This window comes from Dromaius novaehollandiae, chromosome 4 (genome assembly GCF_036370855.1).
Source record: "Dromaius novaehollandiae isolate bDroNov1 chromosome 4, bDroNov1.hap1, whole genome shotgun sequence".
Lineage (NCBI taxonomy): Eukaryota > Metazoa > Chordata > Aves > Casuariiformes > Dromaiidae > Dromaius > Dromaius novaehollandiae.
The window spans coordinates 37,060,179-37,073,795 of NC_088101.1; the positions used below are offsets into that span (position 1 = coordinate 37,060,179).

A 13,617-nucleotide genomic window follows, 5' to 3' on the forward strand; every position below is an offset into this window, starting at 1 on the left:
ACAATGCCTTCAATTCCCACTTCGGATAGATCTGACAGAAAGGCTCATGAGCTAGGACTTCTGCCCGGAGTAATGGTGCAATCAGGGAAGCAAAAGAGCCATCATTCTAGCTGTTCCTGAAAATGAGAGTCTGTGTAGCTATTAAACTAGATTGTAGGTACAGACTTGGTACGGAATCACATTTGTATCTTCTTTTATGTGGTATTGGGCTGAGTACCCAAAAAAGCAGTTTGTTATACTGCATTTTAAATGACTAAATCAGAGCAGATTCCACACTGCTTTATTTGCTAAGTTCTGTGTATTTCTGTAAGGTGTAAAATATGATGGGTATGATTTTTAAAGATGCCAGGAATTTCTTGGATGTAAGACTAGCAATTTCTGGAAAGGGAAAATAAGGGCTGCGATACATCAGCAACAAAGATTAGTAAAAGCTTTTATTTGCCCAAGTTTTAATTAGCTGTGCTGTTGCCCTTTTTTGGTTTTACTTTAATTTAAAGGTCCATATGGAAATAACAAAAATGTGAATCTGGAGAGACACTTCAAAGAGAGATCCTGATGACATCAGGGGTATTTACACTGACAGCAGCATTACGGAATTCACAGTACTTTTAAATTAAAGATATGACTGAATAATTGCCAGTCCTATGTGCTTACATATTCTAATTGAAATTTTACATTCTGGCATAAACTATGAATCCTAAATATAGGCAGCATAGTCTTTTCTTTGGAACTGGCTACACAAATACATCAATTATGACAATTTAATTCGACATGCTTTTATTATTTTAAAAATAGCTGTCTGAAGAGTCTTCAAGCCAGCCAGTTCAGTACTGTCAATGGCAAGCACTGCAACATTCAAAGTACTTGCTTCATCTTTAAGGACTGCGGTAATTTTCAAGAGCCAAATGGAACAGATAATCTAACTGATTAGCTTATCGACTAGTATTTTGTATGTAGCTATCTGATGATTTACTATTTTGTTATTCCACTAATGGAATCAGCTAAGAAAACATGAATTTTACATCTGAGTTCTTTGGATGGTCATCGAAATGCCATGGTAGCATTATTTTCCAAAATACAACAGTTTGACTCCTAGCATGATGGTGACACCAGACATGATTTAAACCTAGAGAAACCATAGCTTCTCGTTTATCTAACACAGTCAGCCCCAAATACTCATCTGGCCCATCTCCCCTCTCCCATTTCTATATTAAAGCTTTTCCGTGCAAATAACTTGGGGAACATAAAAAGAGTTGCAGAAGCAGGGCACAACTGATAATGCACAACATGCCAAGGTAGAAAGCCATGCTTTCCACAGCAATGCACTTGGTGAACACAGAGAGGTGGGGGAGAGAGGCCGGGAATGAAGGATGCTTTACAATTACTGTTCGCACGCAGAATTCCTCTGAGATCAATAGTGCAGGAATCACATTCATTTGAATGGGATTCATTCATTTTAGAACGTTACGAAAAGTAACCGCTGCACATGACACAGGCACTGTAATAATTTCACTATACTACACTGGCCATGGTAATTTGGATCACTGTGAAAGGCATTTTTTACTACAAAAGAAACCAAGCCTTAGAAGTGGCTGGAAGGACCTCAAAATTTTTAATATGTGTTGTATTATGTCTAGCACTGACGCCTTTAAAATAGAAAAACAGAAAAACTTTCCAAATTAAGATATGAATGCAGTTACAAAGTTTCAATATCAAATTAATGTACTGGGAGAAGAAAACATTCTGGCAAAGCACTGATCCAGCAAAGTATTTGGAAAAGCTCAAGTATATGAGTAGTCTCACTGAAATAAGAGGGGGAAAGTTTGAAAGTAAGAATACGCCCATGCTAAAACGTTGTTCTAGTTTAAGGTTACATGTTCAGAGTCATCAGCTTTATAAAGCTTTATAAACCATAACCCTTCCCAAATTTAAATAATATTCCAGATAACCCTTTTAAATTGTTCATGAATTTAAAAGCATTCCCTACCTTAAACTATTATGTACCTAGAGAATGGAGTCTGGAAAGGATTTCAGAGTTTGTTCTCATTTTTAGATTTACATTTGGTGATTTGCCCTATGCCTTATTTCAGAAAGCATGCAACTAAAAACAATCATTTTGGCAAGCAATGGCACAGAATCATTAAAAAAAAAAAAAAAAAAAAAAAAAAAAAAAAAAAAAAAAACAGGGTTGAAGGGATCTCAGAAGGTCACTTACAACAGTATTTCTCAACCTCTTTAAATCCAAAGATCCCCTAAACCTTTCTGAAAAAAGTTCAGAGGCCATCTTGAGCAGTGCAGCCACAATTCACTTACGACAAACTCAAATTCAGGCCTAACTGCATATCTGTAATCTTTTTTCCCTCTGCTTTGCTTCTCTGCAGGTTGCTTTTTGTTGTTGTCCAGCTGGAACTTCCGGCAACTTTTTCTGATGTCCCACAGTTCACCGATTGAGATGCACAGATCCAGACCACCTTCCTGCCTAACATGAGTTCAACCATATCTGGCAGATAAATATCTAACCTGTTTTTAAAAACCTCCAGTGGTGGTGATGCCATAATTTCTCCAACCAATCAATTCTACTTGTTTTAACTACCTCAACTTTTAGAAAGCTCTATCTAATGCCAACTCAAACCTTGCAGCAATATAAAGCTCTTACTGTTTGTCCTAATCACTATGAATCACCAACAGAATTTCCCCCAACAAACATTTTTAACGCACTGGAAGACTTATTAATGATTCTCCTTAGTCTTCTCCTTCCAAAGGCTCCACAACCTCGCTCCCTTCCCATCCACCCTCAATGGACATGTTTTCTAAATCTCCAGTCATTTCTGCTGCTCTCCTTTGAAGTCTCTTCAACTGTCCATGCTCTTCACGAAGTACGGTGCCAAAACCTGGGACTTCAGCAGGACTGAGATTGTTCCCCCTTCTTGTGGGCTGTTCTTTTCTCTATAAATCCCAGTACAATGACTGTCTTTTTAGCAATGGTATGATGCTTAATTCCTGTTCCTTTTCTACAGAACCATTACCTGGTCAGTTCTTCCTGATTTTGTATCTGTGCAGACGTCTGTTGAATAGTTGCACTTTTTTTTTTTCAGACCATTTCTCCAAAGAGTCAATATTTTGAATATTTATCTTGTCCTTTGAGGTCGTCAGAGGCTCTGCTACGTTTGATGTTATTATTCCAGTAACTGCATGATACATGAAAATACCAAACAATGGTGGGCCAAGAACAGGTCCTTGAGAAACCTCATTCAATACACCCTTTCCTTCTGACTGTGAACTTCTCTTTAATTACTATTTTCCAACCATCTGATATCCACTTCATCCAGACAAGTACTGCATTACACAATAAAAATCATTTGATTTTTAAATTGATAATCATCGATAAACACCAATTTTGAACTGTCTTCCTCCCTAAACCCACCAGTTAAACTTCTGCTCTGAGATGGTACTGGCAATTGTTAACTCTTAGGAATGAAGGGAGAAAAGCCTCTGAGTCAGAGATTTGGAAAAAGAAGAGGCTAAAACTGCCCAGAAATGAAAACCAATGGGCCCCGAGGTTTCCCATGAAACTAGAGACATATGAGCTGAAACTAACCAAGAAGAGGAGGGGCAATAAACGTTGGCAAGCAAAAATAACTGTTCATTTTAACCATCAATATTCAATAAGAATAAATGCCAAATTCTAAAAGTCTAGATATCTATCTGCTGCTTCTTTCTTAGCCACAAGGCCTGTCACAACAGGAAATTAGATTTTTTTGACATAATTTGGTCTCGACAAATCTGTGTTGGCTGTTACAATTGGCATATACAATTTGAGATGTCAAAAGATTTATATCATTGAAAAGGTAAGGCCAATAACGGAAGTTCTGATGGGTCTAACAAGAGAGCGTCATAATGAAGAAATCACTCAAAGGAACTTGGCTCAGCACAGTAAGCAAACAGAAAAAAACCACTGCTATTACTTACCCAACTTGCTAAAAGAGAATTCCTTTTACTTCTACTCTAAATTTATGCATATTGTACAGAGAAAACCATGAGCTAAACGTATATAACACAACATAAATCTCAGGAGAAAAGAAATTCCTTTCCTTGTGTAGTAAACTTGGTGACTGGCAGTACATTTTCATCCAAATATGCACACATACAAAATTACAGATACATCTCACTCCCCCAGTGACTTTATAACATGTTGCTAGGTAACAGTGCATACAAGTCAGGTTTCAGGACCTTTAGTAAGTCACCATAAAATAACTGCATAGGCCTTTTGCATGAATAATGTACATTTGTATCCTTTTTCTGATGCCAATAGATCAGACATTGAAAACATGACCGTCTGCCAAACTGTAAACAGCTCCCCATCAACTGCTACGTGGAAAACAACAGATCAAAATGTTGTGTGCTTTTTCAGCTTTCAGGCTTCTTCCCCCTCTCACTTTCTGCTCCCATTCTTGCTACATGCAGCCATCGTGAGCACTATCATCTACCATTCAGTATGGCTGATGGGCAGAGTCACTTAGTGCACAACATGTACTTAAACAATACTAATTTAAAACAGACATCAGAACAGCATCATATATGGGACAGCTGTCAGACAACATCAAAATGGGTTTCATATAGAGTTCGAATGTGAAACTCAATTAAAAAAAGTGCATGCAAACCAAAACAGATTCTCTCGCGCTCCACTTTTTGATCATAATAATAAATTGTATCAACAGACTTTTTTAAAAGGGGACATTTCTGTGGCTTCTAACTCCCACAGGAAATTGCTGGTCCCAAACCATTTTACTTCCTGCTCGTCCTCAGTTCTTAATCTTTTTCCTGGTTGGCTGCATGAAGCCTCAGGCTTGATTTCTTACTTTTCCCTATTCTATCTTTTCTGTCTCCACAGAGCTGTGCCCCCAGATGTATAAAGGTCTGGGCAGATGAGGGAAGACAGCCTTCCCAAAATATATGGCTGCAGTATCAGCCAGGTGATTAGAACAGAGCTAATCTAGCTCACCTGACAATAACATTTACTGAAATGCAACTTACATTCCACTTAAGAGAAAAAGTTGACCAATCATTTTTTATTTAAAAGGATATCTTCTATCTCCAAAGTCTAAAAATTACCATAGAGACTTCCATCTCCTTGCAAAACAGACGTTTCAGTGACCTTTTTCCTGCCGCATTCCTCTTTAAAGTTAAAAGTCAATTTTGAAAATGTTCAGTACAGAACATCTCCCCAGCATGTCCCCAGTGCTGAAATATTCAGTCAAATCAGTAAGAGAACATGTAACATACAACAGATTCTTCCCAAACACTTCTTCAGATTTGCACATATTCATAGGATTCTCACAGCAATAATCTGACAACCAAAAGCAGAATAAACCCGTGGTTTGCATTAGATAGGGAGATTAATTAAAAACACCTTCAAAAGTTGTTCATGAATCTCTAAGGCTACCAATTTTTTGAATGATAATAACCAAGAAATCCAGTAACACAGTTTCACACTTCACAAGCATTGCATAGTTTGACCTCAGGCGCTCCTGTGAAAGGAAAGACAGCGATACTTTATTGGTCCTATTTAACAGATGGACAAAGGCAGAGAAGTCAAAGGCTGAATTCTCCAAGATGCTAGGCAACTGTGACCCTCAGTGATTTTAAACTGGAACTACAGGTATTCAAAAACACACCAAACAAGACTGGCCAAGCTAATCGCCAGTGAACATCAAAGCCTGGAAAACAAGTTCTTACTCCCAATCCCAGTTTTTAACAATATCCCTGTCTTCTCTCACCATTTGCCCTCTTCCCTCCATCATGCACCTCACTCATCAAAAGAAGCAAAAAGTGACAGGTAAAGAAGCTACAGCTTTTTTCTCCCTGCAATTCCATGATACAGCAGACCCGGGGTTTCTTAGCCCATAAAAGGAGTAGCTGATGCTGCCACTCTGATGCTCAATTACCTGACAGCTTCATGAGAAAATCTGATGCCATCTTGACAGAGATGTCTTGGCTGAATAGTGCCGATGCCGTATTGGCAACAAAGTCAGAGGAGTCCTTCAGCTTTGTGTTGTTGGGGGCTCTGTCAACAGTGCTAAGAGCAAAAGGTGAGGCTGTGATGCCATTGTCATCTTTGGGCTCTTCTTTCACTAGTAAAGGTGGAATGCCTCCACTAGCCTGCCCAGCCACATCAGGTGTTTTAGACACAGCTGCTGATCCCATGAGGTCAGGTCCACCTCCTTCCCTTTGTGGTCCAGGACAGGAGTCGCTATTTAGCTGTGGTGACACCTTGACCTCAGTTTCTGGTATTTCCTCCTTCACTTTGGATTCTGTCCTGAGGAAATGCTGATGGCAACGCATGTGAAGTTTCAGGCTGAAGTGGCGGGAGGAGGTAAAAGGGCATAGCTGGCATTGAAAGGTCTCACCCCTGTCTTGGTGCTGATGAACCTGTTCAAAAGGTGAAAGATAAAAGCACATATTAAGCAAAACAGTTTACAAGCATTACAGAAATCTCAGCTCTATGCTTTGCACACAATTTTAAAAAGAAAAGTCAACTAATAAGTGAACTCTTCATCCTCAGTACTTGGAAAGGAGTCAGGTACTAAGAACAGTAGGATTCTTTCACACAGAAGACAAAGAACATAATCATCAGACTTGACTGAAAAACAAAAAAATCCAGATACATCTTGTTTCTGCAGCAAGAAAATGAAAGAGTCTGCTTTGCGTGAAACAGCCCTTACAAGCTGGTCTTGATGACCTGTCACTGCATAAAAAGACCTCCAAGCTGTAACTAGCCACTTCCTTCACTGTAAAAAAAAACCCAACAAAAAAACCTCCACCCTTATCTATTATTATATGCTCTGCTAAGCATAATCATTCTGTGCAACCTCATAAATAACAAATGTTCAGACCATCCCAGCAAAGCTCCAACCTGAGTAGTAATGTCCATCATCAATTTATGTATCATTAAGGAAAAAACATAGCATCTGGCAATACCAAGGAACTACTGAAACATTTTGTTGCAAATTAATTCTACCAGAAAAATCAACAGTTCTGTTACAATAAAATATGAGAGATGGTTTTTGTCATCTATTCTACTTTATCAGTCAATTAATGAGCAAAGTTAATTTTACTGTTCTCATATTTTGACTGCAAGCTCTTCCTCATACAGACTATGTGCTTCAATTATAACTATACAATGCCTAGTAACCTCAGGCCTGATCCTGATTACCTTATAAAGAGAACTCTATCTATTCATCCATCCATTTGTAACGGTTTACATATCAGCTATCTGAACAGACACAAACATGAATATATGCTATATACATAAACAACCATGATATAATTATACAATATCTTGGTTAACACAGTACTGGCAGGCATACAGAAAAGTTTTTTTCTCCGTAGCTTCATCAATACATTTTAAATCCCAACAGCAGCCCTCAGGACTGTTCCCTGTAGAAAGACTGCCAAATACATACATTTGTTCCTTACTAATTGATGAATACACGATCAGGGCAAACTGGCACCAACTGAGCTCCACACATTCATTTTCACTTGTGACTTGGGTTGGTTGGAAATGTTTCAGTGTGACAGATTTTTGTTGGAAAATGGCAATTTGTTGAACCCAAAATATTTCACCTGAAACATGGGGGTTTCAATGAACTCTTGGCAAATCAGGCACGATTCCTCTACCCTGCTGAGTGGTAGGCTACCCTGCGTCCCTGGGGTTGGCTCAGAAGCGGCCAGCTGTGCCAGGGTTTCAAGGCTCACTGCTGTAGCCTGGAAGTCCAAAAACCCTGAGAGCCCCCAGCTCTAATCAAAGCTCAGTCTGGACGGTCTGACCCTAGCTAAGGCTTTCAGCACTTTCAGGTTTCCTGCAGAGCTGAGACCTAGATCGTGAGAGTCCTGGTGCAGATCCTGCTGGCCCTGGGGGTAGGTGTAGCATTTCCCAAACACAACCTTGTCAAATTTCAAGTTGGAGGAAGTTTCACATTTAGCCTCATTCATTCTGCATATAATAGGAGGAATTCAGTCACAAGCTCATATCCAGCATTCCCAGATCTACTTGCAACATACACAGGACCTGAACTCAGGCCTGCTAAGAGGTAAAGCTGGGAGAACTTCTTCTAGCCCTTTTTTGGCTTTCAGTGAAAACAGATTTCAGTAGTGCTATGTAACTTCTCTTTCAGTGGTTCTTCAAGGGTCCAGAGATTAGGTGCTAAATAAACAGCAAGAGAGAATTTCTGTTGGCCAGCAGCTTTACACAGTGACATTCTCTGTATGTATAAACATGACATTTACAGACAAAGTAATTCCGGAATCTTAACATTGCAACCAATGACAAAAAAAAATTAAAAGCTAATGCTAACCTAAGACAGTTTTAAAGTAATGACCTTGCAGATGAATAGCAGCACCATAAATTCTAAGTATTCCCACGTTACAATGAAAATGCCAACAAGATTATCTATCTACACTACTGGAAACAGGATGATCTGTAAGCATGGCAGTATGTAAGCAATTTTCTTCATGAAGAGCACTGAGATGTACTAATGGTAGCAAGCACCCTCACCATGGCAACTTTATCTCTTATACCCACTGAGGCTCTGCGTGCCAGGGTTTCTCTCCAGGATCTCCACCCATCATTTCCCTGCCTACATATTTAACCACTTCTTCTGAAGGCCCCATATCACAATCATCAATAAGCTTCCAAAGGCTGTCAGTGCCTCAGCCAAGTGGCAAAGTCTCTGTGGGAGCCCACCTTCTCTTCCCAGGAGCATGGCATGCCACCTTTGCAATATCTTTTGAGAATGGGTGAGAATAGGGAGGACTGATTTGTCTGATCTGGATTTCTCTCCTGTCCAAAGACAACAGCAATGTCACCAATGGATTTCTCATTAGAAAAGTATGTTTATAACCTGCAGCCAAGGAATTACAGAATTCAAAAAGAAAGATTTAGAGTTTTAAAAGGCACAGTTTTAGATCCACTTAAATAACGTATAAAACAACATGAAGTCCAATATTTAACCTCCAACATTTTGGATCCAGTCCCACTATAAATTATTATTTTTTTAATTGTCAAGAATAAATACTAATACTTATTTTAAAATATAAACACTACTAGAAATATAAACTAAGAATTAAAGTCCCTTTAAAGAAAAACTATCCTCTGTTTTCTTATTCAGCAGCATCTAAAAGAGCCAAGCATCTTCAATGAATGGTACTCGGAATAGTCAAGGCAGCAGCTACTTGCTGCAGAAAAAGCAGCAAGAAACCCTGTTGAGCTATGCAGAGGGCCACAGGGGAGATCTAAGCCACACAATGTTACACTTCAAAAAGTTGCCTCCCCTCTGTGAGACAAGGAACAGCTCTCACGCTGTGCTAATGCTGCCCAAACCAACAGATGTCCTCTTTAGAGTCAACTAGGCTTCTGCTACTGGGAGCAGGGCTACTGCAAGGAGGGAAGGATAACTCTTGCAAGGACATAGTACCCTGACCCAACCCCTATTGCCCCGTGACAGCAAGAGCCCCAGGCAGAAGGAGACAAGGGGGCAGCTGACAGGATTTTTCCAAAGTCCCAGTCAGAGCCCTGCTGCTGCTAAATCTGGATCTCTCCAAATTACGCTGCAATAAACTGGAGTGCGTAACCTGTTCATAGAGAAAGGTTCTTCCAAAATCCCATAAAACTACAGTTGACTTGCACCAAAAAGCATGAAGGACTTATAGCTTCTAAGATGATTTCATGTAGCTGTGAATATTCTCCTTGACTGTGTAAAGTACTTGTATCATCTTTATTTTATCCTACAGTTTTCCCAGCCTCAAAAGATACTTCATGATTTCTATGTTTTTTTCTGCACATCCTTGATATGAAGTACACAAGTAAGTTTCAATGGATCTACGCACTGCCAACAAACTTCAGCACTGGTTCAAAGATTTGGGGACAAATTATCTATTGGTTAAAAAAATTTATTTGCTTCTTTCAGTTTCACTTGCTGCCTCCTCATTGTCATATTATGAGCAAGAAAAAAGAAGCAGTTCAATTTATTTTCTCTATCACACACGTTATTTTGATCTCCTTTCTAGACCTGGCAGTCCTGTTCTTTCCAGTTTCTTTCTTCAAAGGCAGGTCTTTTCATCTCACTAATCATTTTCATTACCAATTTTTTTAAATCTCTCCTATTTCTGATGCATCTTTTTGACCACAATGACCAAAGCCAAGTATCACATCTTAAATGAGAGCACATCATCTATTTATTAACAGAATTGTAATATTTTCAGTGTTATTTCTGTTCTATTCTACAGACATTCAAATATCTAATGTACTTTTTAATCACTGCTGCACATGCCAAGAAAACATTTTCATTGATTCGTCTACAGTGATACCCAGATATCTTCCCTGAGTAGTTACAGTTCATTATATTAAATACAGCTGGGTACATCCATTTAAACTGTTCTTTCCAAGGCGCCCTACCTTGTATTTGTCAACAATAATTTTACTTGCCATCATGTTGATCCATCAGCCAACCTCTTTTCATTCTCTCTCAAGCTTTTTTTTCTAGTCTTGATGCACGTAAATAATGTTTTGCGGTTTGCAATCCTGTTACCCCACAGTCACCATTTTGTGAAGATCAGGTTTGTTAAAATACACCCAATTCCATTCTTAGCAATGGAACACCTCTCTGTTAGCCTTTTGTAATGCTTAAAATTGCCAATTCCTTCCTACTCTTTGTTTTACTGTCTTTTGGTGAATTTCTAATTTGCCATAGTACTTTGCATTGCTTAATTTATTTGGCAGCTTCTTAGTGAGAAGTTTTGCCAAAGGCTTTTTTTGAAGGCCAATTAAATTTCAACTGATTCTTAAGTACATAACTTTCTTGACATGCTCAAAATACCTTAGCAGATGGACACATGATTTTCTTTTACAGAAGCCAGGTGTCGCTATCATATCACATCATTCACACCATCACATTTTTCTGTTAGATATTTCATTAATGCACTAACATTTCTGGTATCATACGCAGTTTGTCAAATCACCTTTTCATACTTAAAAGCAACATCCCTGCTGAGCTACCAGCCAGTTTAAGTGATGGGCTGCACACTGGTAGCTACAGATGTACCAGTTACAAATGTATGTGACCTCACTTAACACTGAATAATGAGGAGGGTGTAGGGAAGGGAAACAGCGCCACAGGCCAGTCCTTCTGCAGTTCTGTAGCACTGGTGAGGTAGATCTTCTCTTGTCCCCTTCCTTAAAGTTGGGGTAATGCTACTTGCACAGACCTCTCCACTCCAGTTATGAGGCCCAGGAAGAGAAGGATTGGTGTTCATCTTTCTTTGGGGGATTCAATAGTATTTTGCGCTGGTTTTTTTACACCCTCAGAATAAGAGGAGCTGTTTTTCTAAGAACCCCCATCTTTAAGCAGCATTAGAACAAAACCTGGCGAGGGGTGAACACATTGTTACATTTGCTTCTGGTTACTCACCCTGCTTACTTTCTGTGACCTAACTGCCACTTTTTACTTTACCCGCTATAAGTTTTTCTTTTTGTTTGAAGTGGAGTACAATTTTCACGAGGGGTATCTAATTCATTTAAGCAACTACTACAGCCTGGCAAGTTAGCCACGCTTCCCTCCACGCTTCATTTTTTCTAATTTTTTTTAAATCTGTTTTAGTAAAACGCCCTCTTCTGAGACCACATTTGGGTATACTTGAGAAGTCTCCATCTTGCATCCATCGTATGCTCTCTGCCTTTTCATTTAGTACTCTTTTTTGACAACCTTCCTCATTTTTAAAATACCGCACTTTCAGAAACTGAGTGCTACAGTGCTAGTTTTGATATGATCCTTCCCCTCAGGACACATACATTATTTATATAGTATTTTCTTTTTGAAACTGTTTCCTTGCTTTGCTCAAAAGTGAAGGAAAAAAAGCTTCTCTGCGTGGCTGGACTAGCCATTCAAAAAATGGTTTCTTTAGAGGTTTCAAGGCATCAATGCATTTCCTGTCTTAACCTTGTCTCATATGTAGAAAGTGATCAGTTTAGAAAGCAGATATTTGAAGTCACTTCTATGCATCTCAGACTTAGGGCACAGAAACTCACTTGCTGAAAAGCTGTACAAGTTTGTATTACCTCTTCTCAGCTGAGGTGAGGTAATGGAGTCACAGGGGCCTCCCATTGCTTTTTAAGGTTAATTTAAACAAAACTAAGCAAAAAACCTCCCATGGAACACAACCAACCTCCTTCTCCCAATATGGTAAAGATGTTTTAAAAATAAACTGTTCTTTGCTTCACCAAAAGGGATTATGAATGCTCATTCCATTTTCTGACAGACTTCAGGGGAGGAAGAAAGAGGGAAAAGCAAAATCACTAAGGGGTACTGAGCACCTGGCTACATTCTTCAGGGCCTCTTCTTATTCCCACTAGCATGTAATTAATAGCCTCTCTCTAATCAGGAGGCTGATTATAACCCTCTTAATACTACACAGAAGTATTAATCTAAGATCTCACTACATGGTCCCTCTCCTCAAGGAACAGAAGCATAAAGATTCTGTGGTTGAGCATCACGTTACTTGTGTGCCCCTACACCTACCTTCTCTGTTAAGTTTCATCTTGCATTTCTTCATTTTCTGTCATACCATTCTGCTTCAGTAAGTGTTGACTATGTCAAGCTTCTCTTCCACTGCTGGAAGAGCTAGTTCACCCATTTCTACATTATGTCTAAATAGCAGCACAAGGAACATTTATAGATATTATTTTTGGCCATATGCTCCTCTTCCCCATCCCCCCTTCCAAGTGCTCAGACTAATATCCTGTTGCTTTCTTGGAACGCATCTCTATGATCTCACAGCCTATTCTTCCACCAATTGCTCAGAAAGATATGTGCATGATCCAAAGATACCAATTGGCCAAAATCTGACTGATGCTTGTGGTGTTGCTCTGAAGTAAATTTAATCCCTACCTGCCTACCAGGAAAAATGGAAAAGTCTGAAAATGTCTTGCTGAATTACACTACCCCTTTCTGTTGCTTTCTACTGCTTCAGAACAACTCCATAAAATATTCCTTCTCTCAAGGAGAAAATAACACACTCCAACTGAATATGTGTTTAGATAAACAGAGAGGACGACACGAGAACAACCCTGCTGTCTGCCTGGACAAGGCACTTTTCTCACTTCTCTGTTAGCCATTCATTTTGTTCAGCTTCATTTTCAATATTCTCAGAGCCCTTAGAAATCATGCTATGATACCAGAATTAAGTGCTGAGATGCTAGACACAGATTTGGGGGGAAAAGGGCCAAAACCTGTGGTTATGCAAGTGTTATAATTTGTCTCCAGAAAAGACTAATAAAATTCTGTACCATGTCTATTTTAGGGTTTTTCTAAGGTGCCTATCACTGTGGAATCTAAATGCCATATAACAATTATAGATAACACTGTGTGCCTTAAAAGGCAGCATTCTCTGTCTCCCTTGTTCATTGTGTTTCTGTGTGGGCATTTTCCTTCCACTTCCCTTCTTGCCTTTCACTTCCTCGCCTCCAGTTGAGAGTTGGTCCTGGCAAAGTGCCCTTACTGGAGGAAAGCTTCATCAACACGGTAGGCAGTGCATGTAGATCTGAACATGGACAGGGCTGGACTG

At 39.3% G+C, this 13,617-nt stretch overlaps 1 protein-coding gene across 3 annotated transcripts in view; it reads right to left on the reverse strand.

Moving 5' to 3' along the window:
• The window catches only part of ZNF827 (zinc finger protein 827), a 107,184-nt gene that overhangs the window by 59,735 nt on the left and 33,832 nt on the right, over positions 1–13,617 (reverse strand). For all 3 annotated transcript variants that reach the window (XM_064510774.1, XM_026106108.2, XM_026106109.2), the window contains exon 4: positions 5,946–6,429. In XM_064510774.1, coding sequence (XP_064366844.1) covers positions 5,946–6,429 — 484 coding nt within the window. The remainder of the gene's footprint in view (positions 1–5,945; positions 6,430–13,617) is intronic.